Source organism: Triticum aestivum, chromosome 6A, assembly GCF_018294505.1.
Source record: "Triticum aestivum cultivar Chinese Spring chromosome 6A, IWGSC CS RefSeq v2.1, whole genome shotgun sequence".
NCBI lineage: Eukaryota > Viridiplantae > Streptophyta > Magnoliopsida > Poales > Poaceae > Triticum > Triticum aestivum.
This window is the reverse complement of record NC_057809.1, coordinates 12,063,320-12,075,590: the sequence shown is the minus strand read 5'-3', so window position 1 is coordinate 12,075,590 and position 12,271 is coordinate 12,063,320. Positions and strand designations below refer to the sequence as shown.

At 45.1% G+C, this 12,271-nt stretch overlaps 2 protein-coding genes across 7 annotated transcripts; one reads left to right on the top strand and one right to left on the bottom strand.

Moving 5' to 3' along the window:
* Positions 1-886: 886 nt before the first annotated feature.
* Positions 887-7,213, top strand: LOC123131657 (probable methyltransferase PMT17). Of its 4 annotated transcripts, none has more exons than XR_006464260.1 (7): positions 1,928-2,180; positions 4,089-4,789; positions 4,879-5,089; positions 5,209-5,506; positions 5,599-6,063; positions 6,659-6,964; positions 6,999-7,213. XR_006464260.1 is itself a non-coding variant. In XM_044551326.1 (6 exons), exons 2-6 carry the CDS (start codon positions 4,094-4,096, stop codon positions 6,882-6,884), a joined length of 1,896 nt encoding a protein of 631 aa, XP_044407261.1. In that variant the 5' UTR covers positions 887-1,028; positions 4,089-4,093; the 3' UTR covers positions 6,885-7,213. The 4 variants fall into 4 exon arrangements, 2 of the variants coding, with proteins under 2 accessions (XP_044407261.1, XP_044407260.1); XR_006464261.1 differs by having other exon boundaries at positions 6,995-7,213; XM_044551326.1 differs by lacking the exon at positions 1,928-2,180 and adding an exon at positions 887-1,028 and having other exon boundaries at positions 6,659-7,213.
* Positions 7,214-8,419: 1,206 nt separating this feature from the next.
* LOC123129972 (mitochondrial inner membrane protease subunit 1) lies at positions 8,420-10,665 on the bottom strand. Of its 3 annotated transcripts, none has more exons than XM_044549927.1 (5): positions 10,471-10,665; positions 10,178-10,402; positions 9,882-9,992; positions 8,859-8,910; positions 8,420-8,758 (listed from the first exon to the last, which is right to left on the bottom strand). In XM_044549927.1, exons 1-4 carry the CDS (start codon positions 10,606-10,608, stop codon positions 8,866-8,868), a joined length of 519 nt encoding a protein of 172 aa, XP_044405862.1. In that variant the 5' UTR covers positions 10,609-10,665; the 3' UTR covers positions 8,420-8,758; positions 8,859-8,865. The 3 variants fall into 3 exon arrangements, with proteins under 3 accessions (XP_044405862.1, XP_044405861.1, XP_044405863.1); XM_044549926.1 differs by having other exon boundaries at positions 8,420-8,754; XM_044549928.1 differs by having other exon boundaries at positions 8,420-8,722.
* Positions 10,666-12,271: the final 1,606 nt, after the last annotated feature.

Sequence of the window (12,271 nt, the reverse complement as noted above, 5' to 3'; positions counted from 1 at the left end):
GCCTCGTGAAGAAATCCTTGCACAAAGGAGGAATATGTCACCACTGCGTCTGCCTTTTGTTGTCGTTCCTTTTCTCTTTTCAGAGACCATGCCACCACTGTTTCTTCAAAGTTATATGCGTGAGGGTAACCTAGTAAGTTCATGCCAATGTGCAATGCATGTATGATGCTACAATTCTGAATCTAGTTGGGTGTTGTTCAGATCCAAAATTATGGATCTCCAACGCCGCCTCTAACAAATTCACTTGAAAATCAATAGCGGTGGAAGAGATAAAGGGATAAAAAGGAAAATTTCGAAAGTGATGGTGCACTTTTGAGATCATTGCTCGACTCGGTGATCTTTGCGATGGAGGCAAGCAATATCATCATTTTACGACAACATTATCCTCGCTTCTCTGGTCCCATTTTCTCGTTACGTAATTTAAACTGACAAATATGCGTTGGAAGCATGTCTTCCGGAAGAAACACAACATCGTTTTCTTCCCAATTTTTTTTTCCAAGAAATAGACCAAAATTAAGGGGGACATGTGACATGTGTTTGCATCAATTTCATTGACCAAATGGTCCATGCATTTTCATTGCATAGCATGGTATGTAACCAGTACCACCATTTCCACCGACCGTGAAGGTAGTAAATATATTTTTTCAAGTAAAAAAAAAGAAGGAAAAGCTGTAGCATGCTGTGAGCTCTCAAATGGATGGCCCATAATGTGTTCCCCAAAACATGTGTGGTGCTTGCGCTGTCACCATTGACCAAATCCTGTCCACTCCATGTAGGCAGGAAACAAGGAGGAAAACAGGAGCTGCCGTGCTGGGAGATAAATAAAAGGAATAGCTCAAAAGGAGAGCCTTTTGGTTCCACCCTCCCCTCCCTCCTTGTGTTGTAAAATTGTAATTGCATTGCGAGCAGGCGTCGCCGCGGGCGGGGCGCGGCGGGTGAAGCGGCCCAGATCAATGGTAGATCAGGCAAGGCCGGGCGAAATCGCGAGGGCGGCACGAGGGGGGAACGGGATCTTTGCCTTGGTGAAGGTAATAACAATAATAATCCATCGTTCGTTTTTATACGCGTGGTGTTGGTTCGTGTGCTTGCAATCTTGAAAAATCCAATGGTTTAATATCCCTATTTGCTGACATTGCTACACGCTGCCCGTTTGGCGTCGCTGGTTGTCATGGCGGTCTTATTTTACCTTGCATGCGGAATAAGCAATGCGGAACCATGGCGAATTGTTTGTTTGTTTGTTTGTTACAAGACCTACCGTAGTTTAAGAAGAAAAGCACATGAACGAAGGGAGCAGCATTTTGATGAGCGCGCGAGTGAACATTAACGCGATTTAAAATAGAAAGCAAATTCCAAAAATTTCAAAAAAAATCATGGTGAAAGATGTTTGAGTGCGTGATGCCGGTGCCAAATTCGGAGATGTTTGAATATTCGAGGAGCTCATGACAAAAGAAAAGACACAAATTCATGCCCGAGAGAAACATTTGAAAAACAACACTGTTCACGCCTGGATTTTGTCTATTTTGCCGCGCGCTACTCGAATGTCTGAACATCACCAAATTTTGCACGAACATCACGCACATACACATCTTTCTTGCTTACAAAAAGAAATTGGAATTTTTTTTAATTTTTGTTCGGTTTTAAATCTCGTTGGATTTTCGATGAAGGAATCCAAGCTAGATCCTTGAATCGTCAAAAAAAAAGGGGAGATTGTTTTTTCAGAAACCAATGCCAAGAAACCTCTCATCTTCTTTCTCAGCCCGCTGGTTCCAGTTCCACAGATTGACCAAAAAAGTCCGCCGGGGAGGGAGGATGAGGATTGAGGAGGACCCATGGACATTTTCGTCGGTGCAATTAACGGACGGTGGACAGACGCGGGGAGGCGGCCTTTTCACACCACCCCCATTTTATTCCTCTGTGTCGGCGTGGGTGGTGTTTGGCATCACACCACTTCACTCCCCACTCCCTGCTCAGAGTGCTCACCTGCCCGCCCCGCTCGCCGGGCCGTCGTTGAAGAGCTCGCTCGCGTGAATAAATAGAGCTTGGGCTCACCGGAGACGGAGGCCAGCTCCTCCTCCTCCTCCTCCTCCTCCTTCTTCTTCCGTCACCGGAGCTTGGGCGCGCTGAGCTCCTACCCAGGAGGAGAGGAGAGGAGAGGACGGTGGCTTCTTCCCGACGGACAGGTCTGCCGGCTTGCTCTACTGTTTGCTTGTTTCTTTCTTGTTAGGGTGGGCGGTGGATCCGATGGTCCGGCGGGCGGTGGCTCTGCCTCGCCATTTTTGCTCTGTTTTCTTCTCTTGTAATAAGCGCTCTACGGCTCTAGGATTCACGTGCGGTGCTTGGAGCGGCTCTCCTCCCCTCCCCTTCCCCGTCCGTTGCGGAGAGCCAGATCTGCTCCGTTGGTTGCGATTTCTCCTTCTTGGTCTGCGCTCCCCGATCCGATTCCCCGCACCCCAAATCTTGGTAGGTCCGCGCTCATGTTCATGATTGATCCCTAGCCGCTTTGTCCTGTTCGTCGGCGGCGGAGGCCGGGGCAGCCGCAACGGAGCTGGATGTGGCTGCGGGGGGCGGGCCTACGTGCATCTGCGCGCGAGAGAGGGAGAGGGAGAGGGAGAGGCGCGCCGGACAGATCGGCTCCTTCATATGCAGCCTTGTCCAATGCGTGAGGCAATTCGTGGATCGAGACCGAGACTCAGATACTTCTTGCTGCTCGTGCTCTGTTTTCGTGCGCTCAGAGCCGCCGCCATTGCATACATGTTTCATTGTCATCCCTAAATTACACGCAATGTTTAATTAAGATAAGACTTATCATATCAACCATTGTACATGCCATTAGTTCAGTAGTTCAGATGCGCAGCCAATAGTTCAGTAGTTACAATTTTCTGGCAGTTTCCAGCGGTTGGTTGTATTTTCGGTGTATAGTTAGTTAGGCGTAACTTTCTGCCCTGTAATGCTGTTATTTCTTACAATTTTCTGTCAATGTATATTTTTGGGTGATATAATTTCCTGCCCCTCTATTTCCAGTGTTTCTATTGTGTAGTTGTTCTGTCAGGAAAATAGGATTTTGTCTCTGATGTTCCGAATTTCCTCTTTTCCTGAAATTTTGCTTCACCGTTCATTGTAACTTCAATAGTACTTCTGCGGCTGTTGCTGATCGTCTTTCAAGTTTATTTTTGTACTAGTATTTGAGCTCTTTCCATCATTTACTGTTATGTGGAACTCTTTTTACAGTCCAAATGACCATGATTTACCGTGTCCGGTAGTTGGGTTTTAAGTTTGCTTACAGCTCTAGTACACTTACTGAGGACTTGTATTCTTGCTTTTTAGTCAGTGTAAATTTGGTATTCTTTGAGTTTTGTTAATCCTATGATCTGTCGCTCTGTCAGCCTTTGTAATTTGCGCCTATGTTCTGTTACATTACAGTGCCTGATGAGGTTAACTGTAACTCCCTTTCTTTAGAAATGTAATTACTGTAGTAACACATGCATTTTCATTGTCTATGTTGAGTAATTTCATACTCTTATTCCTTTTATAATTTCTTTCCTCTATGTATATGTATAGCACACAGATGTAAATGACTGTTGTGTGCTTTTTTGTTTTTTATTGTAATTGTTTCAGCGCAGACGACCATGATTAATTGTTTAATAGCTGCTTGCTTTATCTCTAATAGTCAGTGTGTGTTTTCTTCGGAAGTAACTGGTCAAATGTTCAGTGTGTATGTCTGAACTTGAATATTGCAATGCATTTGAACTACAGTAGTTAGTACTTTTAGTTTTTGCTTTGTAATTCACTGCAAATCTGAAGTTGACTGCTGCTCTATCTAGTTTTTCTGTTAGTGTTCCCTTCTACATTACCATTTTTAAGTTACACTATTCAGATCTTGTAGTTTACCTTAAGCTTCAGACTTGTGTTTGCCCTGTGACAAACATGTGTTTCTTTTTCAGTTTTACTGTTCTTTCAGTTCAAATGTATGCACAGTTCCAGTCGGGCTCTTTTTACAGAGTTCATTTGCATCTCTTACACTTCCCAGTAGTTCTATTGTTGCTTCTGTTGGAAACCACCGTACTAACACTCGTTCTCCAAATTTGCAGGAGCCATGGCTAAAGATTACCCAGCATCTCCTAAAGCCCAGCATCTGCAAGAATCCAAGAAGCAGCGTCTCACCTACGTACTTGTGGTGAGCGCTCTCTGCGTTGCCTTCTACGTGCTCGGGGCATGGCAGAACAGCACCATGCCGAATCCTGTGGCTGATTCGGCAATCAGCCGAGTTGACTGTGATACCATGGCGCAGAGAGACGGCTCGGTGCCGTCTTTTGCGCCTGCATCTGAGAATGTGCTCGATTTTGATGCGCACCACCAGCTGAACCTCAGTGACACAGAGTCTGCGGTGCAGCAGTTCCCTGCCTGCCCGCTCAATCAGAGTGAGTACACGCCATGCGAGGACCGGAAACGTGGCCGTCTGTTTGACCGGGACATGCTGATATACCGTGAGAGGCACTGCCCGGGCAAGGACGAGCAGATCCGATGCCTCATTCCAGCGCCACCAAAGTACAAGAACCCCTTCAGGTGGCCGGAGAGCAGGGACGTCGCTTGGTTTGACAACATCCCTCACAAGGAGCTCAGCATTGAGAAGGCCGTGCAGAACTGGATCCGAGTGGAGGGGAACAAGTTCCGGTTCCCCGGTGGTGGCACTATGTTTCCCCATGGCGCTGACGCGTACATTGATGAAATCAGTAAGCTCATCTCGTTGTCGGATGGGAGGATCAGGACGGCGATCGACACGGGCTGCGGGGTATGACAAGGATCTTGTTGGAGAAAATCTTCTGACTTCAGGTTTATGTATGTTGTTACGATGCTGATGCTTTTGTATTATTGATGAAGGTTGCTAGCTTTGGGGCTTACTTGCTGAAGAGGAACATCATTACCGTGTCGTTTGCGCCGAGGGACACACACGAAGCTCAGGTGCAATTTGCACTGGAACGTGGTGTGCCTGCCATCCTCGGGGTGATGGGATCAATACGGTTGCCTTATCCATCTAGGGCATTTGATCTGGCTCATTGTTCACGTTGTCTGATTCCTTGGGGAGGACATGGTGAGCACTTCATACATCTGAAATTTTCTCTATTATGTAGATCCTTAGCTTTTTCAAGCTGTTCTTGAGTAAGAGTGAACTGCCTGATTGACTGATGTTGTAAATAAATAAATCTTCAGATGGACTGTACCTTGCCGAGATCGATAGAATTCTAAGGCCAGGGGGCTACTGGATTCACTCGGGCCCTCCGATCAACTGGAAGACGCACCACAATGGGTGGAAGAGGGCCGAGGAAGACCTCAAGCGGGAGCAAGACAAGATTGAGGATGTCGCGAGGAGCCTTTGCTGGAATAAGGTGGCCGAGAAGGAGGATCTCTCCATCTGGCAGAAGCCCAAGAACCACCTTGAGTGTGCCGACATAAAAAAGAAGCATAAGATACCCCATATCTGCAAGAGTGACAACCCTGATGCTGCCTGGTATTAAATTGCTTCTCGAATTGTTATCATACTGTTGGTAGTTATCTGTCTGTCTTGCTCTGAATTTTTTTTTATCATACTGTTTTGTATAGGTACAAGAAGATGGAATCCTGTCTTACTCCATTGCCTGAAGTAAGCAACCAGGGATCAATCGCCGGCGGAGAGGTTGCGAGATGGCCAAAGAGGGCATTCACGGTGCCCCCAAGGGTTAAGAGGGGCACGATTCCGGGGATAGATGAAAAGAAGTTTGAGGATGACATGAAGCTGTGGGAGAAGAGGTTGGCGTACTACAAACGCACCACGCCCATAGCACAGGGGCGGTACAGGAATGTGATGGACATGAATGCGAACTTGGGCGGTTTTGCCGCTTCCCTGGTTAAGTACCCTGTGTGGGTGATGAACGTCGTTCCAGTTAATTCGGATAAAGACACCCTTGGAGCAATTTACGAGCGAGGGTTCATCGGCACTTACCAGGACTGGTGTGAAGCCTTCTCGACGTATCCGAGGACCTACGACCTTTTGCACGCCGACAATTTGTTCAGCATCTACCAGGACAGGTAAGGAAACATGCATGTTTCAGTATCTATTTTAGTTGGTGATCCTTAATCAGTTCTACTTACGTTTACTCTATTGTTCCATCACGGTGTGTTTTAGTTGGTGATCCTAGATCGGTCTAACTTACGCCATACGATTGCATCAGCTTATCAAATTGTGTTTTAGTTCTGCTGTGTAGTTTGTTACTGATTCTGATAAGATATTTTAGTGGTTGCTCCGCATCATTTTCCAACCCGTAATAGAGGGGAACCAAAAATAGTTATTGCCACAGAGATAATCAGAACCATGTTCACCCCATATTAAGTGGTAGACTTGAAAAGGAAATGATAAGACTTCTATGCAGATCGGTTCGGTTGAGTATTATCACTTAAAATTCGACTGATGCTTACTCCTGCTGACACTTGTCATTGTTAGACCATTACTTTACTCATGGCTATGGTGTCACAGTATAGTTTGCTGTTTATACTGTCTGTAAGTATGTAACATAAGATCATGGTTTAAACGCAAGAACTTGTATGCAGACCTGGGAGCATGTTGTGATAATATTCAACTGATGCTCACTCCTGCTGACACATTTGATCCTGCTGAACTCTGCAGGTGCGACATAACGGACATCCTCCTGGAGATGGACAGGATACTGAGGCCCGAGGGCACGGCGATCATCCGCGACACGGTCGACGTGCTCACCAAGGTCCAGGCCATAGCCCAGCGGATGCGGTGGGACAGCCGCATCCTGGACCACGAGGACGGGCCCTTCGACCAGGAGAAGGTCCTCGTGGCGGTCAAGACGTACTGGACGGCCGACCCATCGGAGCACAGCTGAGCTGCAGCTCTCTGAGCTCCGAAATGGCTTGTCCAGTAACTAGCAGTGACGCGATGATGGCGTCGGTTTTCGCCATCTCGGTGTGTGTGTGTGTGTGTGTGTGTGTGTGTGTGTGTGTGTGTGTGTGTGTGTGTAGTAAGCAGTGTGTGACCACGTGCGCAGTCGCTTGTTCCTCTCGCCTTTTTTGTCTAATTCTTTGTAGTTCGGGTCGAAATGGAAACCAAAAAAATACGTCGAGCAGATCATAGGTTCTTTTTAGCTTGTACGACCAGAGACTGTTACTATGTAGTACTAAGATTGACTTACTGGAAAAATAGGCCTTTTACTGAGCGTGCTTGTGTAGTGATATAGTGGCAAAGTTCTGCGTCTTTCGAGTTCATAGATTGTGACGGTTGCAGAATCAAATTTGCGTGTGTTTCATCTTCCGTACACTCAGGTTTAAACTTTTCCCCCCCTTCTTTTTTGACACGGGGTGCGGTATTTCAAGAAACCAGGCATGGTCTTTTCCTTTTTGATCTGAACTAATCATGGTTTGGTCTTGTTTTGAATTCTCAAATCTGGAGTCACAGAAGAGGGCGATTGAGCATAACTTGGCCCATAAACAGGTGTTCAATAGTACTCTCGAAAAACAGGTGTACATACATCCACATTCGGTTCAATACTTGACGAAACGAAAAGCGAAAAGCGAAAAGCAATGATAGGAAGAGAGAAAGGGGGGAGCGAGTTGGGGCGAAAATCGTCACCTGGAGCTCGCCGTGGAAGCGCTAGCTACAGGGCGAAAATTTGCTACCACCTACTTGACATTCTACGCCCCCTGTTTGCAAATGTAAGACAACCTGTTGGTTCAAATTAAATTGCGAAAACGTCTTATATTTTGGAACGGTGGTGGGAAAGAGCAAGGCCAAGTTCAGCAAGCAACACAAAATCACATGCCCAACAATAACCCAGATAACTTTGGCCATGTTAGAACCAAACAAGTGTTTAGCTGTTTTCTCAGATTATCTCTAGTAAGAATCGAATTACGACACAACTGCCACATGAAAATCTTTCCATATCTTGTTAGCCCCAGCTATGTCTGTTTCCAACCAGCTATTTTACAGATTTCATAGCAAAATCAAGCTTCTTATCAAAGGCTCAGGTGAGGAGTTCAAATTAACATTCTGAGCATCAACAACTATGCCGTCCCATTGATCAAGTAAACCACCTACCAGTCTACGCCGAAAATGAATTCGGAAATTCCCAGAGCAATGGCGCAATCTTGCCCGTAATCTCACTAGGTTACCAAGGAGTGATTAAGTATACATGTGTTGCAGATTTTAAATACAAATATTTAACAAATTAGAACAAACGATGCTTCACACAGCCTGAAAAATGCAATACGGAATTTTACCATGTTCCGCTATATGCAATAGGCAAAGGAATCTGACACGCACCGCCATACACAGCTTGCCCACTGGCCTTTTTTCTTCCAAAGCAACTTAGTTACGCTGAAATGGCTTGAACTTGAATAATCACTCATCCATAACACTCACCGATAACACAATTCCTTTCACTTAAAACGGCCTTAACAATAAGCAAATGTTACAATGCACAACTGATCACGCTTTGGTCCAGGAGAATGACAAGTTTAATACAATCTCAACGTCAAGACGATAGCTCATCAGCCATGCCCGGAACTTGTAGTTTCATCAGGTTAGTTCACTTTACAAGCATCACAGAACATAAGTTACGACATGAGACACAACAATCGAATCATGCCATAGATTCGCTGAACGGGGCTTCTGGGGGGCAAGGACCAAAATTGTGAAGTATCAAATGTGCACCAACAAATGCAGGGCCTGGTTGCATCATATGAACTGTCGCTTATACTCTGACTTGGATGGTTGTGGAAAAATGGCAAAAGGTAAATTAACATGCAGAAAAGGGATGATCGGGAATTTTGAAAAAATAGTAGGTAACAAGAATTCAATTTACCTGTGTCCTACTCTTTTGAATCAATTGCACCAATCCTTGACGGTGGCCAAATCTGAGAACAAAAAACCCTGTCAATACTGACCAGCAAGAAAAAACTGAGTGACAAGACTCCAAGGAGGATGGCCCCCAATACTCATGGAGATGCTGTCGCATTTCACATTTGGTTAATGCATTCCAACTACCAGCTGATGCATAATGAATTTTATCGCTTACGAGATTCAAATGAATTTACACATATAATTTGATAACGAGTGTGTGAAAACGATTATCAGCAAGACAATGCAGTAGCTAAATAACATTATTAACTGATAAAACAAAATTTCTCAGTTAAAACCAACACTCATTTAATCTCTGATTTTATCCTGGTAATTTTGACTGTACAACTGTCCAGCTTAGAAAAAGGCCTAATAGACAGAGGATGGCCTGGTGTCTAAAAAATCTAAGCAGACTTCAGTATTCCTGGTAAACTTTACAGTATCAAAGAACGGTTGTGATATTATTAAGGGCAATACTGTCCCCCGCGCGTAACTAGAATGAGAATTTCTTTAGTGCCACTAAATCAACCAAAAGCAGAGCACTCAATCACCCAACTGTGCATTATGTTGGGCCTAGAGCAACAGTAGGTATTTCATAATATTGAGTCAGCACATGTCTGCTGTACATGATAATCATTAGTCAAATTTGGTGAATATTGCAGACCATAGTAATTAAACCTCGAAGTATACAAAGACACTGAAGCACCTGAAACTCTGTTTTGGCCAATAAAATATTATGTTACCATTAATTTCCCTAATATTCACAGCATATAATGAAGATATAACATGACAGCTGCAGTTTAAAATCGGTTACTCAAAAAATTGAAGTTCAAAACCATCACTAGTTACATATTTAGACAGACGCCAAATCGAGTTAAACTGTAGATATAAATCTTACAACAGGGTACAGAAGCACACCAAAGCTTCATCAGGTTTTTTTACTAAGCTAACGAGGAAGCAAAACAGAGAAGTCGGTTACTCGACATACCCGATAGGACATCTTCCCTTTTACGAGACCGTAAGGCACCGGTCCGAACTGCCTCGAGTCATTAGATGAATAGATATTGTCACCCTGCACCCAAATATGACCTTGTGGTACCTAAAATTACACAATTCATCAGGCATCCAAAAATACCATCAGCAACTCGGTGGCACCGTTTCTGATACTGATCAGATACCAGAGTTGCCATAAATCTAGGAAATCTGAAATAAAGAGTCTGTCATATCTAGAGGACACAAGCCTGGAAATCTGAAATCCAATTCAATCCGGTACTCTCAACTCACCACGACGGTCTTGGTGGCATCGCTGTTGCCGGCGTCGACGGGGTAGGTGACCTCGTCGCCCTCCATCCCGAGCACGCGCTTGGCGACGATCTTGCGCGGGTCCTCCGGCGAGAGGAGGAGCACGACGTCCCCCGGCCCCACCCACCCGCGCCGCGGGCTCACCTTGTCGGTCAGCAGCACGTCCCCCGCCATGTTGAGCGCCGGCAGCATGCTGGGGCCCCGCGGCTGCAACGCCAAGGGTGAGAGCACGTCAGAGAGAGAGGGAGGAGGAGGGGGAGGGAGAGGGCGCGTACGAAGGCGACGCCGAGGACGTGCTCGCTGACGACGTGGACGGCGCAGAGGCCCTGCGCCGTTAGCAGGCCGACGGAGAAGGCCTCCCCGGCGATCTGGCGCCACGGGATGCCGGCGAGGCGCCGCACGAAGCGGGACATGGCGGCGGCGGCGGCGGGAGGGGAGGGGGGCTCTGATTGGGATTTTTTTTCCCCTTTTGTTTTGTTATTATTAGGGTAATCTTCGGATCCCTGGCGTGGGCCGCAAGCTCAGATGGGCCGATGAGACAGAGAACGATATGGACAAGTTGTGCCTCTCCAGGATTGTCTCGAAAAAAAAAACGTTCTAGCTCTCTAGGAGAAACAAAAAAGTTCACAACAACTAAATACTATATCTTGTTATTATATACAGATTATAATCCACCAAATATCTTGTTATTTACAGATTATTATAGTGTGCAAAGGAATTGTTTACGGTCTAATAACGGTTTGCGATTTCGTAGCACTGTTCGGCATTGAAATAGTATACATATATGGTTCAGAATTTGAAAAACAATTGTGCTCGGTGGCCCGCCCAACATTTTATTTGTAGCTTCGCCACTGTCTGGCCAGACTTTTTTCTACGTCTCCCGGATCGTGCGCACTATCTAGGCCACGGTTTATGACTGCTACGGCGTATACATGAAAGATGGAATTTGGGATAATCATAGGAAAATTGTTTAAGAACCAGGTCAAAAAAGTAATGTTGCACATCTGTTCATATGCTCCTAGCGCACTGTTATCACACTCCACAGCTCGTAGAAACTGGTTTTGTGAGTTTCTTTTTTTTTTCTCCCTGCAGAAAAAAAGAGTTCCTTTATTTTTGGTTCGCTATTTAAGAAGATTTTTTTAAAACTCCATGCGCAAAATTTGAAAACGCGTGAATTTTTTAATATTGCATTTATATTAGTTTCTTGTCAAGTATTAAAAAAAATCTTCGCGTATTGAAAACTGCTCACCATGTATTTGAAAAACTATTCTTCGTGTGCTAAAATATGAGAACATTGTTTTAATTTCATGGACACTTTCTGAAATTCATAGACATTTAATATATATATGGAATATATCTAAAAATAGAAGAAAAATAAAGAATTGAAAAGCAAATAAAACATATAAAAGGAGAAATACAATCTCTAGAAAAACGACAACAGAAAACCAAAATGAAAGAAAATTCTAGCAAAAAGAACCAGGAATAAAAATCATAAAAGAACCAAAGAAGTGAACAGAAGGGCAGGAAGGGAAAATTGGCAACATGAGCCGACCAATGTGTGATTCCTCTACGCGTTTGTCTGGCATATTGGTTGCAATTATCATACTGAGTACAATCATCGTCTCAAGACACTCACCTATCTGTGGTGTGTCCTATTCCTCGCGTAGGTCGCTGGATAGTGACCATGTACTTGTGTCACCAAGGAGGAGAGCCACTTGGCAAAGCTAGTGGTTGGTTTCATCCTAGGCGTGTGTGTGCATGTGTGTGTGTGTGTGTGTGTGTGTGTGAGTGAGTGAGTGTTTTCTTGAGAGAAGAAGATAGAGAGAAACCACAAGAGAGTTGTGAGGGTAGAAGAAGAGCGGCGCTGCGTGAGGTGCCGCCAACAACAAGTGCAGTTGGTATAGTAATGATGGTTGAAGTCTCGAGGGAGAGGAATCTGCAATTAACGATACAGATAAAGGATGGCACGTAGCTCGAGCCCGAAACCCACACTCAATCTACAGGTCTTCGGAGGTCATGTATAGGTTGAGCCGCACCCTTTTTTTTGGGGGGGGGGGGCATTGGCCCCTTTACCCC